Below are 17,015 nucleotides of genomic sequence, written 5' to 3' on the forward strand. Positions count from 1 at the left end.
TCCTGGAGGGGAGGTGTTGCCCTTCCAGCTGTCCTTCTACCTGCAGGTCTTCCCCGCCTGTCTGGAGCCCTAGGAGGGAGAGGGAAAGAGTGAGGGGAAGGGGAGGGGGAGAGAGAGAGAGAGAGAGAGAGAGAGAGAGAGAGAGAGAACTTGCTTGCCGGTCCCAGGACACGCTGTCGCCTGGTCCTCAGCCACTCCTCTGCCCTCATCACACTAAGTTTTAATTCACTCTCTCTCTTTCACACTCCCGCTGTGTGTGTGTGTGTGTGTGTGCATATGCATGTGTGTGTATATGCATGTGTATGTGTGTGCCCTGTTTATTCACTAGGATTGAATTTAAAGCAATGTAAATCCAGATGCAATCTCTCTGTTTCTTTCTTTCACTCTCTCGCTCACACACACACACACACACACACACACACACACACACACACACACACACACACACAAACACACACAATTACTTGTTGCTCCAGTAAGTGCTTAACCTCAGTGCAAGCCTCCGTTACTAAGTGACCTTTTCGAACTAGCAACAGAGGCTCGTCTTGTACCAAAGCAAGACACTGTATCTGTGGCGGATGAAAGTAGTTCCACACACAAGAGTGTTTGAAGGAAGAAAACCAGAAAATGCCTTGAGAAAAACCCTGAACAATGTCTTACAGTGGTATAAGCGAAATAATTGCTGGCCCATTGAATTATCGCAAACTTATTTTAAATAATTAAAAAACTCGAGCTGCACGTGGTCACATTACCACATCGGGGTGTGCATTATTTTTAAATAATTTAATGTTCCATCGCCAAGTATTGCTTACTTACTTAAGATGTCCCTTTGGTTTCAGGCTGTTCATGTTGATGACAATTTATTGTTATGGACTGTAGCTTTTGAGAGGTTTTATTTTGCCCCAGCTTTTTTCAACTGATTGTCACACCCTCACACTGCTCACAACCTCCACGTAGATTAGAACCTATTCTCCAAAAGATTCAAAACTAACACCCTGACAGTGCTATCGCTTGCTTTCAGACAGAAATAAAAATGTTGGTTTGTGAATCTCTTTTTAGACTTTTTCCTCCATTATCTATAATGACCCTTTGTATTGCAAATAATAATAATGATAATGCTAAAGGGATAGTTCAACCAAAAATCACCATCATGTTGTTGCAAGTCCATGGGACTTTCTTTCTTCCTTATAACTCTGTTAAATACATACATACACACACACACACACACACACACACACACACACACACACAAAACAACAACAACAACAACCGCCATTCACCACTAAGTGGTGGTGACGTCACCACAACGCTTGTGCCAGGCTATGTGCACGTGAAGTGTCGAACGCCCACTGGCAGGAGGTCACGGGACAGATCCAACAGTTGACACGGGTTGACTGACTGAGATGACTGGCTGATGCACCACCTGTGACCCCTAATGTGCCAGCTTGCTGTGCTTTAGCCACCCGGTGCTCAGCTCGTTGTTGTGAGCGTCACTCCTCTACCCTCCGTTGATGTTGGAAGATGACTGCCTCCAACTGGCCAGTAGCGTCCTTCACCAGCCTCCTCCAAAGAGGCAGATCTTGACACCGCTGGTACCAGTCATTGGCAAGTCCACTCAGCTCCACATCCTCCTGTACCACATCACTCAATCTCTTCTCCAGCCTGTGCCGCGCCCGCTTAGCTCCCTCTATCCGGACGAACAAAAGCTGTTTAGGCATGCGGTGGCCAGGCATGCGGGCTACATGACCCAGCCAACGCAACTGCCAGAGGAGCTCACTGATGGGACTTTGTCCACATCTTTCAAGGATTTGTGAGCTCCTCACACAATCCAGCCTGGTTAAACCCAGGATGGATCTTAGGCAGGCCAGCCTAAATGTTTCTAACCGGCGAAGATGTTCCATTAGGAGGGTCCACATTTCGCAAGCATAGAGAAGGGAGGGAATGACCGTGGCCGAGAATACCTGAAGCTTCGTGCGGAGTGACAAACCGGGTAGCTTTCACACAGCGTTACGCAACCGATGAAAAGATAATGCCGCTCGACTGATTCGGAGTGAGACCTCTGCTGTCAAACCGGAGCTGGTCATAAGCACACTGCCCAGGTATGGAAAAACACTCCACTCTCTCCACAACTGCCCCATCACCAATTGGGCACTGTAGGGGTGGAGTGTTCGATGGTACATAATACCCAGGCAGGTGCTTAGTTTTGGTTGGGCTGATGGTAAGGCCCCATCTCTTAGTGGCAAGCTCCAGGTTCATCAGCAGCGCTTCCAACTCCTCTGAGTGAGCAGCCATCACCAGATCATCAGCATACATAATATGGTTGATCAATAGGGAGCCATCCCTTGACCGCACCCGGGCATCGATCAACCTACCATTATATCTGTACCAGATGGAAATTCCTCCAGTACATCCATCGAAGGCTTCACGAACCACGTGGTTGAAATAGATATAAAAAAAATGTGGGAGCCAGAGGACATCCCTGTCGCACTCCAAACAGGGAATGGCTCTGACTCCCGGCCACGTAGTTTTACCAGGACCTGCTCGCCCTCAGTCACTATTCACTTTTATTACATATTTTTTCTATACAATGAAAATGAATGGTGACTGAGGCTAACAGTATGCTGAACATCTCCTTTTGTGTTCCACGTATGAAGATAAAACTTCACATACATTTCCAGAGCAATCCACATTATTTGTGGATTTCTGTGGACATTTATGGGAAGTTTTGATATTGTTTTATCTCCATATTCACAGGGATAAGAAAGTCAACATGAGAAAAGAAAATGATGACAGAATTGTAATATTTGGGTGAACAGTCCCTTTAAGAATAAAAGGTTGGCACAAGATAAGATATGAAAATAGTTGTCCCAAAAAAGGAAAAAGGGTTTCATCAATAATTATGTAAGGTTACAATGAGTTCATTATAATAACATATGTAACATAATTAAAGATGCAAGGTTCATAAATACAAATGTGTATTTCTATTTGATCCCACAATATAGTAGTGTAGTAACTCAAAGTAATTATAGTAACTCAATAAGTATAGTAACTCAAATTAATACATTTACAGAACTAAAATGTTAAAGATGCTATGAGTCACTAAACGTTTTAGTTAGAGACCTCAGTTTTTTTTTACACTTTACACAGTCTTTTGTTTGTTTTATTTCCAATGGTTTATTTTCCCTGGAATGACTGACAAGGTCTCCTGTGGTTGGATCATAACCACAGGCCTCAAAACCTGTACACTCTGACAAGGATTAAACTCCCCTAAGACACACCAGTAGCAGCAAAGCTCCAGAGTTTACAAGTAATTTTCACAATGTCATGACCTAAAGAAAAACCACATTAATGCATGTACACCTCCTTCGTGACCTTGCAAACCATAATTCCTCCTTGTTCCCACATCAATAGGCCTTGATTTCACTGTTAAAGTGGTGCAAGAGAGATGAAAGTTCAAAGTATTCCTGTAAGGTTTCTTTGGTATCTCTGATCAGTATTCAGTGCCAATAAAACATGCTGTGGGACCTGCTGAGAGGAGGCAGAGATGGTGTGATGCTGTAAAGTCTGGAACAAATGTAACTTTTGTTTCACGCACACTGAAAGAAAGTGAAGTGGAGAGAGGTGTGAGGAATCGCCTGTGCCGCATAAGGAGGGGAAATACTGCAGTAAATGAGTGTGAAATTAACATGATTGTGTGACAATGAATGACTAGAGAGTTGTCAGGGAACAGAACTGTGTTTGGTAAAACTTTAAATTTCTTAGAACTTTATTTATGAGAAAACCTTTGTAGCCCTTTTGAAGTAACGCTCGGTTAGAACGGTCTTGAGGAACATCGATCTAAGGGCTGGAGGGAAGTAAAAAATATACTGTATAAAACCATCATAATATCCAGGTATCTGTCTTATGCCAGCGGCAAAGTGTTTGAAGTGCTAGAAAAATTTGATTTACCTCAATTTCTCAAATCAGTTCATACTGACAGCATTTTTTTTGCAGTGTTGGTGGTTGACCTTCACTGTGGTTGGTATATTTCACAGCACATCTAACATGTTTTAGAGCATGATATGTTTGGCCAAGGTTTTTTTTTTTTTAAAGTTTGAAGTTCAAAATCACTGAAAAATCACTCCCTCATGCAGCATATTGTTGCATATTAATTTTGACCTTCCTACACTATCTTGTTCTACCTTCTCGGGGCCACCGCATCAGCCACTATATGATCAAATTAAAAAAATATCCAATTAGACAATAGCCTGAGTGCACAGCAGAGTACATTTTCATGGCGGGAGCACTGAAGACAGATATACAGAAATAGATCCACAGTACTGTGCAAATGTTTTAGGCACGTGTGAAAAAATGTTGTATAGAGAGGATGTCTTAAAACAAATGCCATAAAAAGTTTTCATGAATCAATTAATGTCATACAAAGTCCATTCAACTGAAAAAAAGCTACATCAATATTTGGTGGGAACACTTTTGCCTTCAAAACAGCAGCGATTCACCTATTTACACCTGGAGTTTTCCTTGGTTGTTGGCTGATAGAATGTTCCAAGCATCTTGGAGAATTCGCCACAGTTCTTCTATCTATTTAGGCTGTCTCAACTGCTTCTGTCTCTTCGTGTAATCCCAGACTGACCTGATGTTCAATGGGGGGGCTCTGTGAGGGCCATGCTATCTGTTGCAAACGGTCAAACAAACGATCGAAAGAATGTTCTGTCGCTCGTCACTGCTGGTTCGGCCAAAAAATCTGATTACCATAGAAAATATACATTTTATAGCGTGTCATTTTTCATCAGGTTTGGACACAGTGAGACTGTGGTTGCCTGTAGCCTCCTCTATGTTTCTGTTTGATTTCAGAGTACTCCGTTAAAAAAATAAAAATAAGGCTGGGCATAGAAATGCAAACAGTTGAAGTTAGAAGTGTACATACACCTCAGCCAAATACATTTAAACTCAGTTTTTCACAATTCCTGACATTTAATAACAGAAAACATTCCCTGTCTTAGGTCAGTTAGGATCACTACTTCAGCTTTTATTTCTTTCATCACATTCCCAGTGGGTCAGAAGTTTACATACACTTTGTTAGTATTTGGTAGCATTGCCATCAAATTGTTTAACTTGGGTCAAATGTTTTGGGTAGCCTTTCACAAGCTTCTCACAATGAGTTGCTGGAATTTTTGCCCATTCGTCCAGACAGAACTGGGGTAACTGTGTCAAGTTTGTAGGTCACCTTGCTTGTACATGCTTTTTCAGTTCTGCCCGCAAATGTTCTATCGGATTGAGGTCAGGCTTTGTTGTCTTTATTGCATTTTGCCACAGCTTTGGACGTATGCTTGGGGTTCATTTGGAAAACTCATTTGTGACCAAGCTTTAACATTCTGGCTGATGTCTTGAGATGTTGCTTCAACATAATCCACATAATTTTCCTTCTTCATAATGCCATCTATTTTGTGAAGTGCACCAGTCCCTCCAGCAGCAAAGCACCCTCACAACATGATGCTGCCACCCCCATACTTCACGGTTGGGATGGCGTTCTTTGGCTTACAAGCCTTATCCTTTTTCCTCCAAACATAACGATGGTCATTATGGCCAAACAGTTACATTTGTGTTTCATCAGACCAGAGGACATTTCTCCAAACAGTAAGATCGTTGTCTCCATGTGCACTTGCAAACTGTAGTCTGGCTTTTCTATGATGGTTTTGGAGGATTGGCTTCTTCCTTTCTGAGCAGCCTTTCAGGTTATGTTGATATAGGACTCATTTTACTGTGGATATAGATACTTCATACCTCAAGCATCTTCACAAGGACCTTTGCAGTTGTTCTGGGATTGATTTGCACTTTTTGCACCAAACTACATTCATCTGAGTGATATGATGGCTGCGTGGTCCCATTGTGTTTATACTCTCATACTATCATTCTTACAGATGAATGTGGTAACTTCAAGCATTTGGAAATTGCTCCCAGGGATGAACCAGACTTGTGGAGGTCCACAATTTTTTTTTCTTTGCTGATTTTTCCATGATGTCAAGCAAAGAGACACTGAGTTTGAAGGTAGGCCTTAAATTACATCCACAGGTACACCTCCAATTCAGTACAACTCCTATCAGAAGCTAATTTACAAAGTGTCTAAAGGCTTGACATAATTTTCTGGAATTTTTCAAGCTGCTTAAAGGTACTTCTGACCCACTGGAATTGTGATATAGTCATTTAAAAGTGAAACAATTAATCTAGTGAAAATGTACTCATGTCATACACAAAGTAGATGTCTTAAGTGACTTGCCAAACTATAGTTTGCTAATATTAAATCTGTGGAGTGGTTAAAACATTACTTTTAATGACTTCAACCTAAGTGAATGTAAACTTCTGACTTCAACTGTAAATTCTTCAACTACAAACTCTTCAGACATGTTTAGAAAGTTCTGTTTTTTGTGTAGTTGTGTTCTGTTTTCAAAATCACTGTGGAGGACCTGTTTTTAGATAAAAAAAATTGTTTCGCCTGATAGCTTCAATATCACGAGGCTGCTGCGTGAACTGTTTCTCTCGTGCCCTATCATGAATGCACACAGGAGATCAACGGTCAGTTAACATTTTCACAAAATAATACATTCGATTTTGGTTTGTTCACATCAAACCTTATGATTTCATAACAATCATGAGTCTCATGGAATAATTTATTAGACTTCTGGATTATAGTTTTGCATTCTTTTGAAGCTTGAAGACGTGGTCACCATAATCTGCCATTGTATGACATCACTGTTCTGGTATTTACCAGATACAAGCTTAGCTAGCCTGGCATTATGTTGGCATGACAATGAAACTGTAATATATGATATAACTACAGATAAGCAATTTTATCACACTAAAATCATGTTAACATGTTTAATGTTTTCATCTTGTGGCTATCATTTTGAAACTGTGTGTATTTAATGTTTGTGGACTGGCCCCATTCTCTTCCATTTTAAATGCCTTGCTGTAACCACAGCTATTTATTAAATCGAAATGAGAGAAGCCTAATGACTTTTTATGGTAATCAACATTATCAATTAAGGTTAACTTGTGTTGAACCCAAACTATTCCTTCAATAAGTAACCTGAGAACAAAGTTTAACGTTTCAGTCTAAATGTACCTTTCAGTACTTGCCTGAATGTATGCCAGTGTGCTGTCATAGATCACATCTGTATCACAGATCTTCTGATTCTCACAGCTCACACGTGAGAAAGGGCAGATAGATCTATAGAGCTCACCATATGGCATGCACACAGCAACTAAGCCAGTCTTGGCAAGCCTACACAAATCACTTCCTGACACACTAAAGATCTATGGAATGGTATTTATTTCTTGTGGCTCCCATAATTAGATGCAGAATTGGTTTGCTTTCCCTGTTCTTTTTTGTTGAGTGTTTCTTCTCGATTAAACCCTAGATTAGCATAAGATCATCTGCAATAAACACAAAGGATCCATGCAAAACAGCATTTAAATAGGATATTTATAATGGGGCAAATCTTGTGCTGCTGCAGCGCTGCAGTTTTAATCATCTTTTAAGCTTTATAAAATGTAATAATGTCTTTTAATGTTAATAAAAGTTCTTCTAAAAGAATATCTATGGTTTACAGTGAAGAAAGTATGTGGGATCTTTTCTGAATTATCGGCAAAACAAGATTAAACTTGGTTCAATGAGCCTGCATGATTACTGTATGTCAGACATGTAGCAGGTTGATGAATACACCTCCTCACATGTTTACCACACTTCTAAAGAGAAAGAATTCATGTACTTAGAAATAAAACTACCATCAGGCACACAATATGTGTCTAAATTGCTTAACTGATTAACCCACACACAATAAATAATAATATTTTACATCAATATGCTCAAATTCCATATTAAAACTAAATAACAGCTGTTCACCCTTATGTAACGATTTGGTGCAAATTTAAAGAAGCCCTAATCACCAATAATCTGTGGGAAACGGGGTGTTTCAACGCCACAGACAGCACTTTTTGGACAGTTTCAGCGCAATTTTAGCTAATTGTGTTGCCCTTTTCGGGGCAACAAAAGAACCCGGAAGGGATGGGGCAGATTGTTTGTTTGTAAACAGTAACTTCATCTATCTTGTTTATAACTGTGGCCCAGTGTCTGCTGCTGAATCAAAGTGCCGATATTTGGGTCTCATTTAATTGAATCGTGCTACTATACCTCAGGGTTCCCACTCACTCTTGCCTAATTTGCTAGGACATTTCTGGGACATTTTATGTGCCCAACGGGTGTAATATTTAAGCAAAAACACACAAGATGTCATGATGATGTATATTGTGGTAAATTCGTGTTTTTTTTTTTATTCCGTATTCAACAGTTTAATTAAATGTTATCATCAAAATGTTGTCCAACCAAATTAATCCTTTCAAACTTTAATCAAATAAAAATTGTATTATTTAAATCAATTACATTTTTCAACATAACACTGCACAATCCAAATCAACACTGGAAATATTATTGTCAAATAAAGTGCTGCACAACAGATCATCACAGATGTGAGATTACATTATTACAGAATGTTAATACATTATTATTATTAGCTTTTATTTTGCTAACTAGTGTTTTTTACTGTAGTTTCTCACATCTAGATAAGAAGTTCACTACATGTTATTTAATCAAATTAATAAGCTCAGGCATGAAACTCTGAATGTTGCCAGCTGTTAAGTTTCTTTGAACTTGTTATCTGTCAACAAACCAGCTCGCTCACATGGGATATGTCAAGCCAATCAGCTCACATGATGCAAGCCGATAGTTCCTTTGATGTGTAATAGGGTAGCCAACCAACTTGCAAACTCTCTTGTTGCCTAACATTTAAATTTGCTCAGTTTGCAATTAAGCCGATATCACAGCAACACGCTGTAAGGTTTCTCTAAAAATACTAATTGTTTAGGTGGTTGCTGGGGCTTTTCAGCTTGCACATTAAGGTCTGCTTTTGACCATGACACATATGTCTTTATCAGTGTAAGCCTTAGACAAATCAGGCACTGGCTCACATCTATGCCCTGATCGTAACCTTGTTTTCGTTTATGTAACAAAAACACAGTCAAACAGTCTTATTATCCTAAAATACAGGGCTTGAGATTGCAATTGTTGGACGCAATGGTATATTAGAATGGCGGCCTTGACATTGCTGCTCCCCACCACCAGAGAGGATGGGGGGTGGGGGGCGGCTTCTGATTTCAATTTTTAAGTTTTATTATCTCACATTTGCTTTAATGACACAATCAGTTAAGGAGGAAGGTTTTGTTGATTTAAAACTTTGAGACTGCATTAACCTTAAAAACCTCATCTGTTTGGGAGAACATTTAACTTGTTTTAGCACCACACAGGGGACATTTCAACTCAAAACTGCTGTGATATGTGTTTTGAACTTCGTTTTATGATTTTACAAAAATGTTGCAACATTTACATTATTTCCATGAGATTATACTGGATATTCCATTCAACAGTACTCTTACTCATGTCATATTGCTTAAATATACTATGACTAGAGCCTCTCTCTCATACATCTCCCAGATGTGTCTCCTCCCAGCTTTTTTCATAAAAGAAAACATAGCCAACAGCAACAGATGATCCACAAGCAAAGCTGAATTACCATCAAAATCTGGCTTGTCTTTCAGCCCCAACTGTTTATGCAAGCGACACATGTACTATTTACAAACCTGTCGGCTGCTCCTCCTAATTATACATTCGATTTGGAATCGGGTGTGAATATTGCAGGTTGTTTGCAACTGACAGCACGCTCCTTCTTGTGTTTATGGACCGTAATAATCATGGCTTTTTGATACAGTGAATCTCCTTCAACTTCAAGGTGAAAGTATACAGATGTAAATATTCACACTGAATGGACAAGAAGGAATCAGAAAATTGCTCAAATGAATGAAGCCATAAGAAAAAAACTGTTTTTAAAAGTTTGTCAAGGAACAAAATAAGGGCAACATCTACTTCCAGTCCAAACAGGTCTTTGTGTAAAGCAATAGAATGAATAGAATGATACTTCTTTATAAATCTGGAATTTTTCATTCTATTTACAAAGTCATGGCTAGAGATGCAAATAAAAAAAGAAAAGAGGGCTAAAAAGAAGAAAAGAAAAAATATGAGAAAAAAAAAATCATATTTCCACTAAAATACTTGGAACTGTTTATACAACAGCCTTGACTTAACTAAGGTCACTTTTCTCTGTGGAGGAATTCATGAAAATCATATTCAACTGCACAATAAATGTTAGGGATATATCACATGAATAAAACAACATGTTTAAACTTAAGAGAATTGATACACAGTGATAAAGATAAGTACTTGAATACCCACAGTGCACAGTACCCAAGTGCATTCTAATGATGTTAAATTTGACAGGAACATTTATAGTACTTCCAGTCCTATCAATGGGAAAATAAATGATCTGTGTTTTTCTTTTTTGAATGTTGCTAAGCTGTGACCAGAAGCACAAGTAACATCATCTGAATGTTTATCCAAGTGGAAGTGCACAGAATGTCTGGCCTGTATACACTCAGCTGGTACTACTTTATATTCTGTGTTAGACTGCTATAAACAGTGATCTACACTAATCACTGGATAAATACTGTAAACAATATTGGTGCAAAAGACATGGGTCACTCAAAAAAACTATGATAACCATTAGTTATCTTTATTAGTTCTAACCTTTAATATTTAAAGGTAAAAATACTATACCACATTAAAACAAACAATAATAAACATATTCTGAAAGTTGAGATTTATAGTAAAAATAATTGGAATATTGATCTGTTTCTCACTCAAAGTGCTTGTATCACATCTAAAGATATGGATTCAACAATTGGAGTCGTATGGATTACTTTTTTGCTGCCTTTGTGTTATTTTTTAAACTTAAAAGATCCACTATAACAGGAAGTCTTATAAATAGTGGTCACATGGGACATGATTGATCTACTGTAAAAAGCAGCACAGAATAGATTACAGTATGCGCAGTGAAATTACAATAGCAGAAAGTGCTTTTGATTGAAGACTGGGTGAAAGTTACTAGCCTGTCCTGTGACATGAATTGAACTTGTGTGGAATCATTCAGAGAGGAAATAGTTCCAAAAGAAGCTAGTCAAAAGAAGATACATGGCAGAACTTGCTAGAACAATTTACCACATTATTTAGGTGGCCTAAATTGTGCCCAATAACATTTAGATGTTTAGCCGATTTATTTATTTTTTTAAATGATAGCAGATCTCAGGAGCAAAACCCACTTAATGAGACTGCTTGAGGGTTTTGCATATAGCAAAGCAAAGATAACTTTTTCATTACTTCTTTATCTAATTATCTGACAGATACTTTGTATCACTTAACACTTAGGAGACAGACAGGACCAACAATTGGAGAGAAAAAAAACATAAATTTCTTTCTAATACTGGAATTGTAGCAGCCTGGAGGTTTTATGTAAAATTCACCTCATTTTGTTGTCACTCACATTGCCAAACACAAAATTTTACTAATCATCTCATAGCAATTAAAAGTGCCACAAGCACCAAATGTAATTTAAAAACTTTATCAACTATGAATTCGGTGACAGAAGTTTAAAAGTTCTGCTGCTAAAATCAGTCTGTGCTTACTGAAATTCGAATCACTGCACCTCCGTGGCCAAAGCTGAAAGTGTTGTTAAACGTATGGGCACGTGTGAGGTTCACATTCAAGGTGAAATGTCTAGAGTAGCTAAAGCGAGTGGTATTTCAAGTTGTAAATTAGGTAATACAGTAAAAAGGAATGCATGTTTTATTTACTATTCCACCTAACCCAATCCCCAACCCTGAACCTAACTGTCAATGTAAAAATGTCATTTTAAAACAAAAAGGCAACCTCTGACAGTAATAAGTGGTGCTCACGTTTGTTTACGTGAACACAATTACTTACTGATTCTTGCAGGACCAGAGGTTGCTCAGAGGTAGCTCTAAAGGATTGATGCAAAAATGTCTGATGGGGGACAGTGCTCATCAGTTATTCAGTAGAATGGGTTTGATTTCAGGGTACAGTACATGAACTTTTGGAAGTAGCACGTTGATTTTCTGTGCGATCATGTTGCGTTTCCTGGACACTACCTATATCTGCCATTGGTCTAAACTACACATTCACCTTCAAATTTAACATAAAAACTTCTGCTACCAACAGTATGGCAGAGTGAGACAACACGGCTCTCATTATTGACTATTTGACCATTATTGACCATCTCTAAAAACATATTTTAACACTTTGACTCCTTAAAATAAGGGATGAGTATGATTATTCTCTTATCAAACTGTTCATTCAATACAAATCTGACAAAAACATTTTTTAAGTGTGTTTCAATTTGCATTTATTAATGTATTCATGAAGCTCTTGCACTCTAAGGTGGGCTGCAGTGCCACTGCAAAAATAGCTGCTTCTCGTCACACCAACTTTTGACAGAAAGCTTCTCTGTTTGAGAAATACCATCATATACAGTTGTGTACTAGTAGTACAAAAAGTTGCTGACAGACAAATATGTAAAGCACACAATAGATCTGCTACTCTTCAGCCATCAATGCTTCCAGGTGAACAGAATCTTAATTTGATATTCAAAACATGTCATGATCCCCATTTACATAACAGTTGCGCTGTCACTTGTCAGAAACAAAAAAACGATTTTATCTTAAATTTGGCCAATCACCATTGTGCTTGGAGTTAAAATAAGGCAAAATTATTTGCGCCTTCATTCATCGGAGACTTCCCTGCTAAGAAAATCTCTTCTGTTCAGTCTGCACAATACAATATGCACCGACTGCACTAGTTTCTATGTAACAGTACACTCTAGGTTATATAGGATAATGGCAGCACAGGAAATTTCCAATGGAAGTCTCTCAGCGACAGGAGTACGAGGGCTCTGCCTAACAATTTATAAGCTTTATTTTCACGTTTTGACCATCAACAGACTTTCATCTAAAATATAAAGGCTCCTGATTTCTGTAATACTGATTTGTGAACTTCTACATATTGGTGAAGGTGGGGAATGATTGCTTGGTACATCTACTGTATTATAATGCATTCACAATAGAATTACATCCAACATTATTGTGCCTCATACACAGCACGGTAAATGTTTACAAAAAAAATAAAAAATTCCCATGTGAAGAGAAAATCATGATGATGTGCAAGTTATTTCCAGATGATACCACAATTCTCATTGCAGTCTCATAAAAGTTTCATCTCACTGCAGTACATCCTGGCTTTCCCCACAAACAACATCTGTTATAAAACACTAGGCACAATAGTAACTGAAATTTTCACCACTAAACTGAGATATTCCATATGTATTTGCCAAAAATTCCATCCGGCAATCTTGCTGATTCTGCTTGTCGGTTCTTGGACCAACAAGTCTTCAACTGTGGCGGTGTGTACATCCATTATAGAAGAGAAGATCCTGGATTCAGTCAAGTCATACGGATGAGTTCTGAGAATTAAGGGAATTCTTAGTACACCTCACACCTGGTTCAACTGCCTCAGACACTTAAGTTAACAATTCAGATTCTAAAAGTCAGCAGAAGTTTTTGCATCATCAGACCTGTTCGTCAGAGGTTAAAGGTCACCACTTTGTGGTTCAGGGTTGCGGGCTTCCCTCCCCGAGCTGCGACCCAGCTTGGGGAACCTGCTAGAGGCTTTAGATCGGGCAGTTTTGGTTCCACTCTCTTTGGCCGCTGGGGTGTCCCTGTGAGAGAATAAATGCAAGATCAGTAAGCTTCCTCAGCTCTTTGCTGTAGAGGTACAGTGGTTTTGAAATTAAATGTTTTTTATTTCTAAAAAATTATTTTCAATTTGTCCTTTCAAGTTAGTTTAGTTTTCACTCTGTAACAGGTGGCTTTAGATAGATACTGTCGTGTTTCTTAATTTTAGTTTAGTTGTTGATTTTATTTTTCGGGCTGTTATCGCCCATTTAATGATATCCTTTAAATAGGTTTACAAGTTTTACATTTGTCAAGGCCTTCTAGAGTTATCACAATCTAGTGGCATTTTTTTATGAAGGTGGATTGAAAAGAAAGATTTAAAATTTTATGATATTCTTTGTATCAAAAAATTAAAATAATTATTTTGTGCTATTTTCTATTTTGTTTTAGAGTAATAAAAATGTATGTTTCATATTGAGTTTTTTTAGTCACAAATTCTGTTTTATTTACGTTAGCAAAAATGATTTCATTTAATTTTTGTTTTCGTTAACAATAACATTGCTTTTCGATTGCTTCTCTGCCTGCAGGTAGGAGGTTCGGGGGTTTTCAGGTGTTCAATTTGTGTTGTGATACCTTTGTAAAACCGTTTCCACCAGGCACCAACAAGCTTAAATGAAGCAGCGGAAATAACAGCTCACAGATGTTCTCTTTGCATTGACAATCACTAAATGCGCTTACATGTCAGAGTCCCTGCTGTAAGTAAATAAACAATGAAGCAAGCTCATTGCAAAAGATTTTCTTCCATTCTCACAGGCTGCACAGAGACACAATGACGTCACTTTTAATTCAAGACTAACAAACTAAAATATGCCCATGAGTTGAGTGCAGAGTGGAAAGCCAGAGAGTGTGTGCGTCAGAGATGGTGAGTGTGTGAGTCTTGAGTGAGGGCTGTATAGACATCAGCTGCATTTGAGGGTCAGCCTCTATACACACACAGCTGCGGCTCACCATAAGACAACTCCAGACCTGGCTTATATGCTGGCTACCATGGCAACTATGCCACTCATTTGCTGGGGGAGCCATTGACCCAGTAGCAGTCCTTGGTCACTTGGTGCCCTCCTCAATTTAGCAGAACTATAAATAAATAACTAGACACAATAGGTAAAATTTGTCAAGACAAACTCCGTTGTTGGCTTGACAATTTCTTGTCTAAAAACTGAAACTAGTTTTAAAAGTTAAAAAAGGTTACCACCTGAGTTGCGAGTACGAATCCAGGGCGTGCCGAGTGATTCAAGCCAGGTCTCCTAAGCAACCAAATTGGCCTGGTTACAAGGGAGGGTAGAGTCACATGGGGTAACCACCTCATGGTCACTATAATGTGTGGTTCTCGCTCTTGGTGTGGCTCACGGTGAGTTGTGCATGGATGACGCAGAGAATACCATGAAACCTCAACGTGCGCTACGTCTCCACGGTAACGAGCTTAACAAGCCAAGTGATAAAATGCGCGGATTGACAGTTTCAGATGCGGAGTCACTACGCCACCACGAGGCATTGGGAATTGGGCATTCCAAATTGGGAAGTAAAGGGGAGGGGGAAAAGAAGTAAAAAATAGGTTATACAGGCCTTTTAGTTAGTCAGACAAACAGACATAAAGACATTCCTGAGTGGCAGTGTTTGGAAAATTACTCAAAATAAGTAATCCACTGCAAATTACTAATTACTTCTCTTAAAATGTTAACAGATTAATTTACAGATTACTTAATCTAAAAAGTAATCACATTACTAATTATTTTACTTTTAAGTTACTTTCTAAATCTCTTTCCTAGAAAAGTTTTTGTTTTCCGCTCAAATTCAAAATGTCTATATTATATCATTGTCGCACAAGCGCAGGTGTCACAGAAATGCTAACAGAACGACATATTAATTCATATTTTAAATGTATTTTACATATTACTTTACCACAAGTAATGTACTTAAAATTATTTTCATTGAAAGTCAATACATGTAATCTGATTAAAAGACTTAAAAATGTAATGTGTTAAATTACTTTTTTTAACTAAAAAGTAAATCGATTACAGTAACTATTTACTAGGGATGTCCAGATAAAAAACTTTTGAGAACGAGTATGAGTACCAATACTTTCCAATACCTGTTTTTTATCATATCAACAATTTATTTCAATGTTATCATTAAAATGGTGTTTATAAATAAATTAATTCAATACATTTTCAACATGATATTGTATCGTTTTAATCAAATTAAGTGATTTTATACAGAACCTCACTGCACAGCCCAAAATAAAACATTGGAGTTATTTCTGTGAAATAAAGTGCTGAGGAACAGAGCATCACAGATGTGAGATATTGCTTGAATTTATTATTATGTGTTGTATTAGAGTGAATATTAAATAACTATACAGTAGTAATCTATATCTTTCGTACTTTTTCCCCTTAATTAAACTGAGCTTTAATTTTGAAGTGTTTCTGTGTTGTTAAGACCAAGGAGCTCTGACGTTATCACGCTAGCTTCCCTCTGGAAAAGCCGGTCGCTGTGTGATTTAAAGTGATTATTAAACCACAAAAGGCTGCTATTTAAATAAACGTGTAGTGTGTATGTGCCTCACGCTAAAAAGTGAATTAGCACTCTGCTCACTGTCATCTGCTTCAAAAAAGCGTGTGATGCTCATGATGGTGTTTGTTGTGAATGAGTCAAGGAGCTCTAAATGGTGTGAGCAATTTGTGTCTTTATGTCAGGACAACACCGGCTCCACACATTCACAAGCACTCATTTTTAAAGCGCTGCACATGCAAAGTATATATTTATCTCATTAAATAGCAGCTTTTGCTGTTTAATAATCTCACTAGGACATGACATATTTTAATTTGTGTGCCAAATGTTTACATAACAACATTCACATGTCAGACAGTATAGTTTTTTTTAGGTATCGGACCACATTTTTATGAGCATAAGTACATGAGCGCGGTATCAGGACATCCCTAATTATTACTTTGCAATTGGATACACCCAACACTGCTGAGAGGTTTCTAATGTCGAATGTGTTGTTGCTAGGCCATTGCTATGGTCTTCAGGGTGGTTTCTAGTTGTTACTAGGGTGTTCTGACTTGTTGATGGGCACTGCTAGGGTGTTTTGGTTGTTTTTCTGCTATGGTCTTTAAGCTAGTTGGAAGTCTTGTTGGAAGGGTGGACGAGTGTGTGTGTGAGAGAGCTTTGACAGTTGGAAGTCTGAAATCAGGAACACTGCATGACAGTCTTGGTCTGTTTGATGTTCCATTAATGTAAATCTATGGGATATTGGGGATTTTCAATTG

The 17,015-nt window shown here is 38.2% G+C and overlaps 1 protein-coding gene and 1 long non-coding RNA gene across 3 annotated transcripts in view; one reads left to right on the forward strand and one right to left on the reverse strand.

Annotated features, from left to right (window-relative positions):
• The window catches only part of LOC127627187 (uncharacterized), an 87,104-nt gene that overhangs the window by 41,102 nt on the left and 28,987 nt on the right, over positions 1–17,015 (forward strand). The gene's annotated exons all lie outside the window — the stretch shown is intronic.
• The window catches only part of snx29 (sorting nexin 29), a 144,882-nt gene continuing 140,218 nt past the window's right edge, over positions 12,352–17,015 (reverse strand). The window contains exons 21-22 of one of the 2 annotated variants that reach the window (XM_052103465.1): positions 13,587–13,730; positions 12,352–13,475 (exon numbers count right to left, since the gene is read on the reverse strand). In XM_052103465.1, the coding sequence (XP_051959425.1) occupies positions 13,601–13,730 (130 nt within the window). In that variant the 3' untranslated portion in view covers positions 12,352–13,475; positions 13,587–13,600. Of the gene's footprint in view, positions 13,731–17,015 lie in introns of both variants that reach the window. The other variant, XM_052103464.1, reaches the window with a different exon arrangement.

The sequence above is a fragment of the Xyrauchen texanus genome, chromosome 33 (assembly GCF_025860055.1).
Source record: "Xyrauchen texanus isolate HMW12.3.18 chromosome 33, RBS_HiC_50CHRs, whole genome shotgun sequence".
NCBI lineage: Eukaryota > Metazoa > Chordata > Actinopteri > Cypriniformes > Catostomidae > Xyrauchen > Xyrauchen texanus.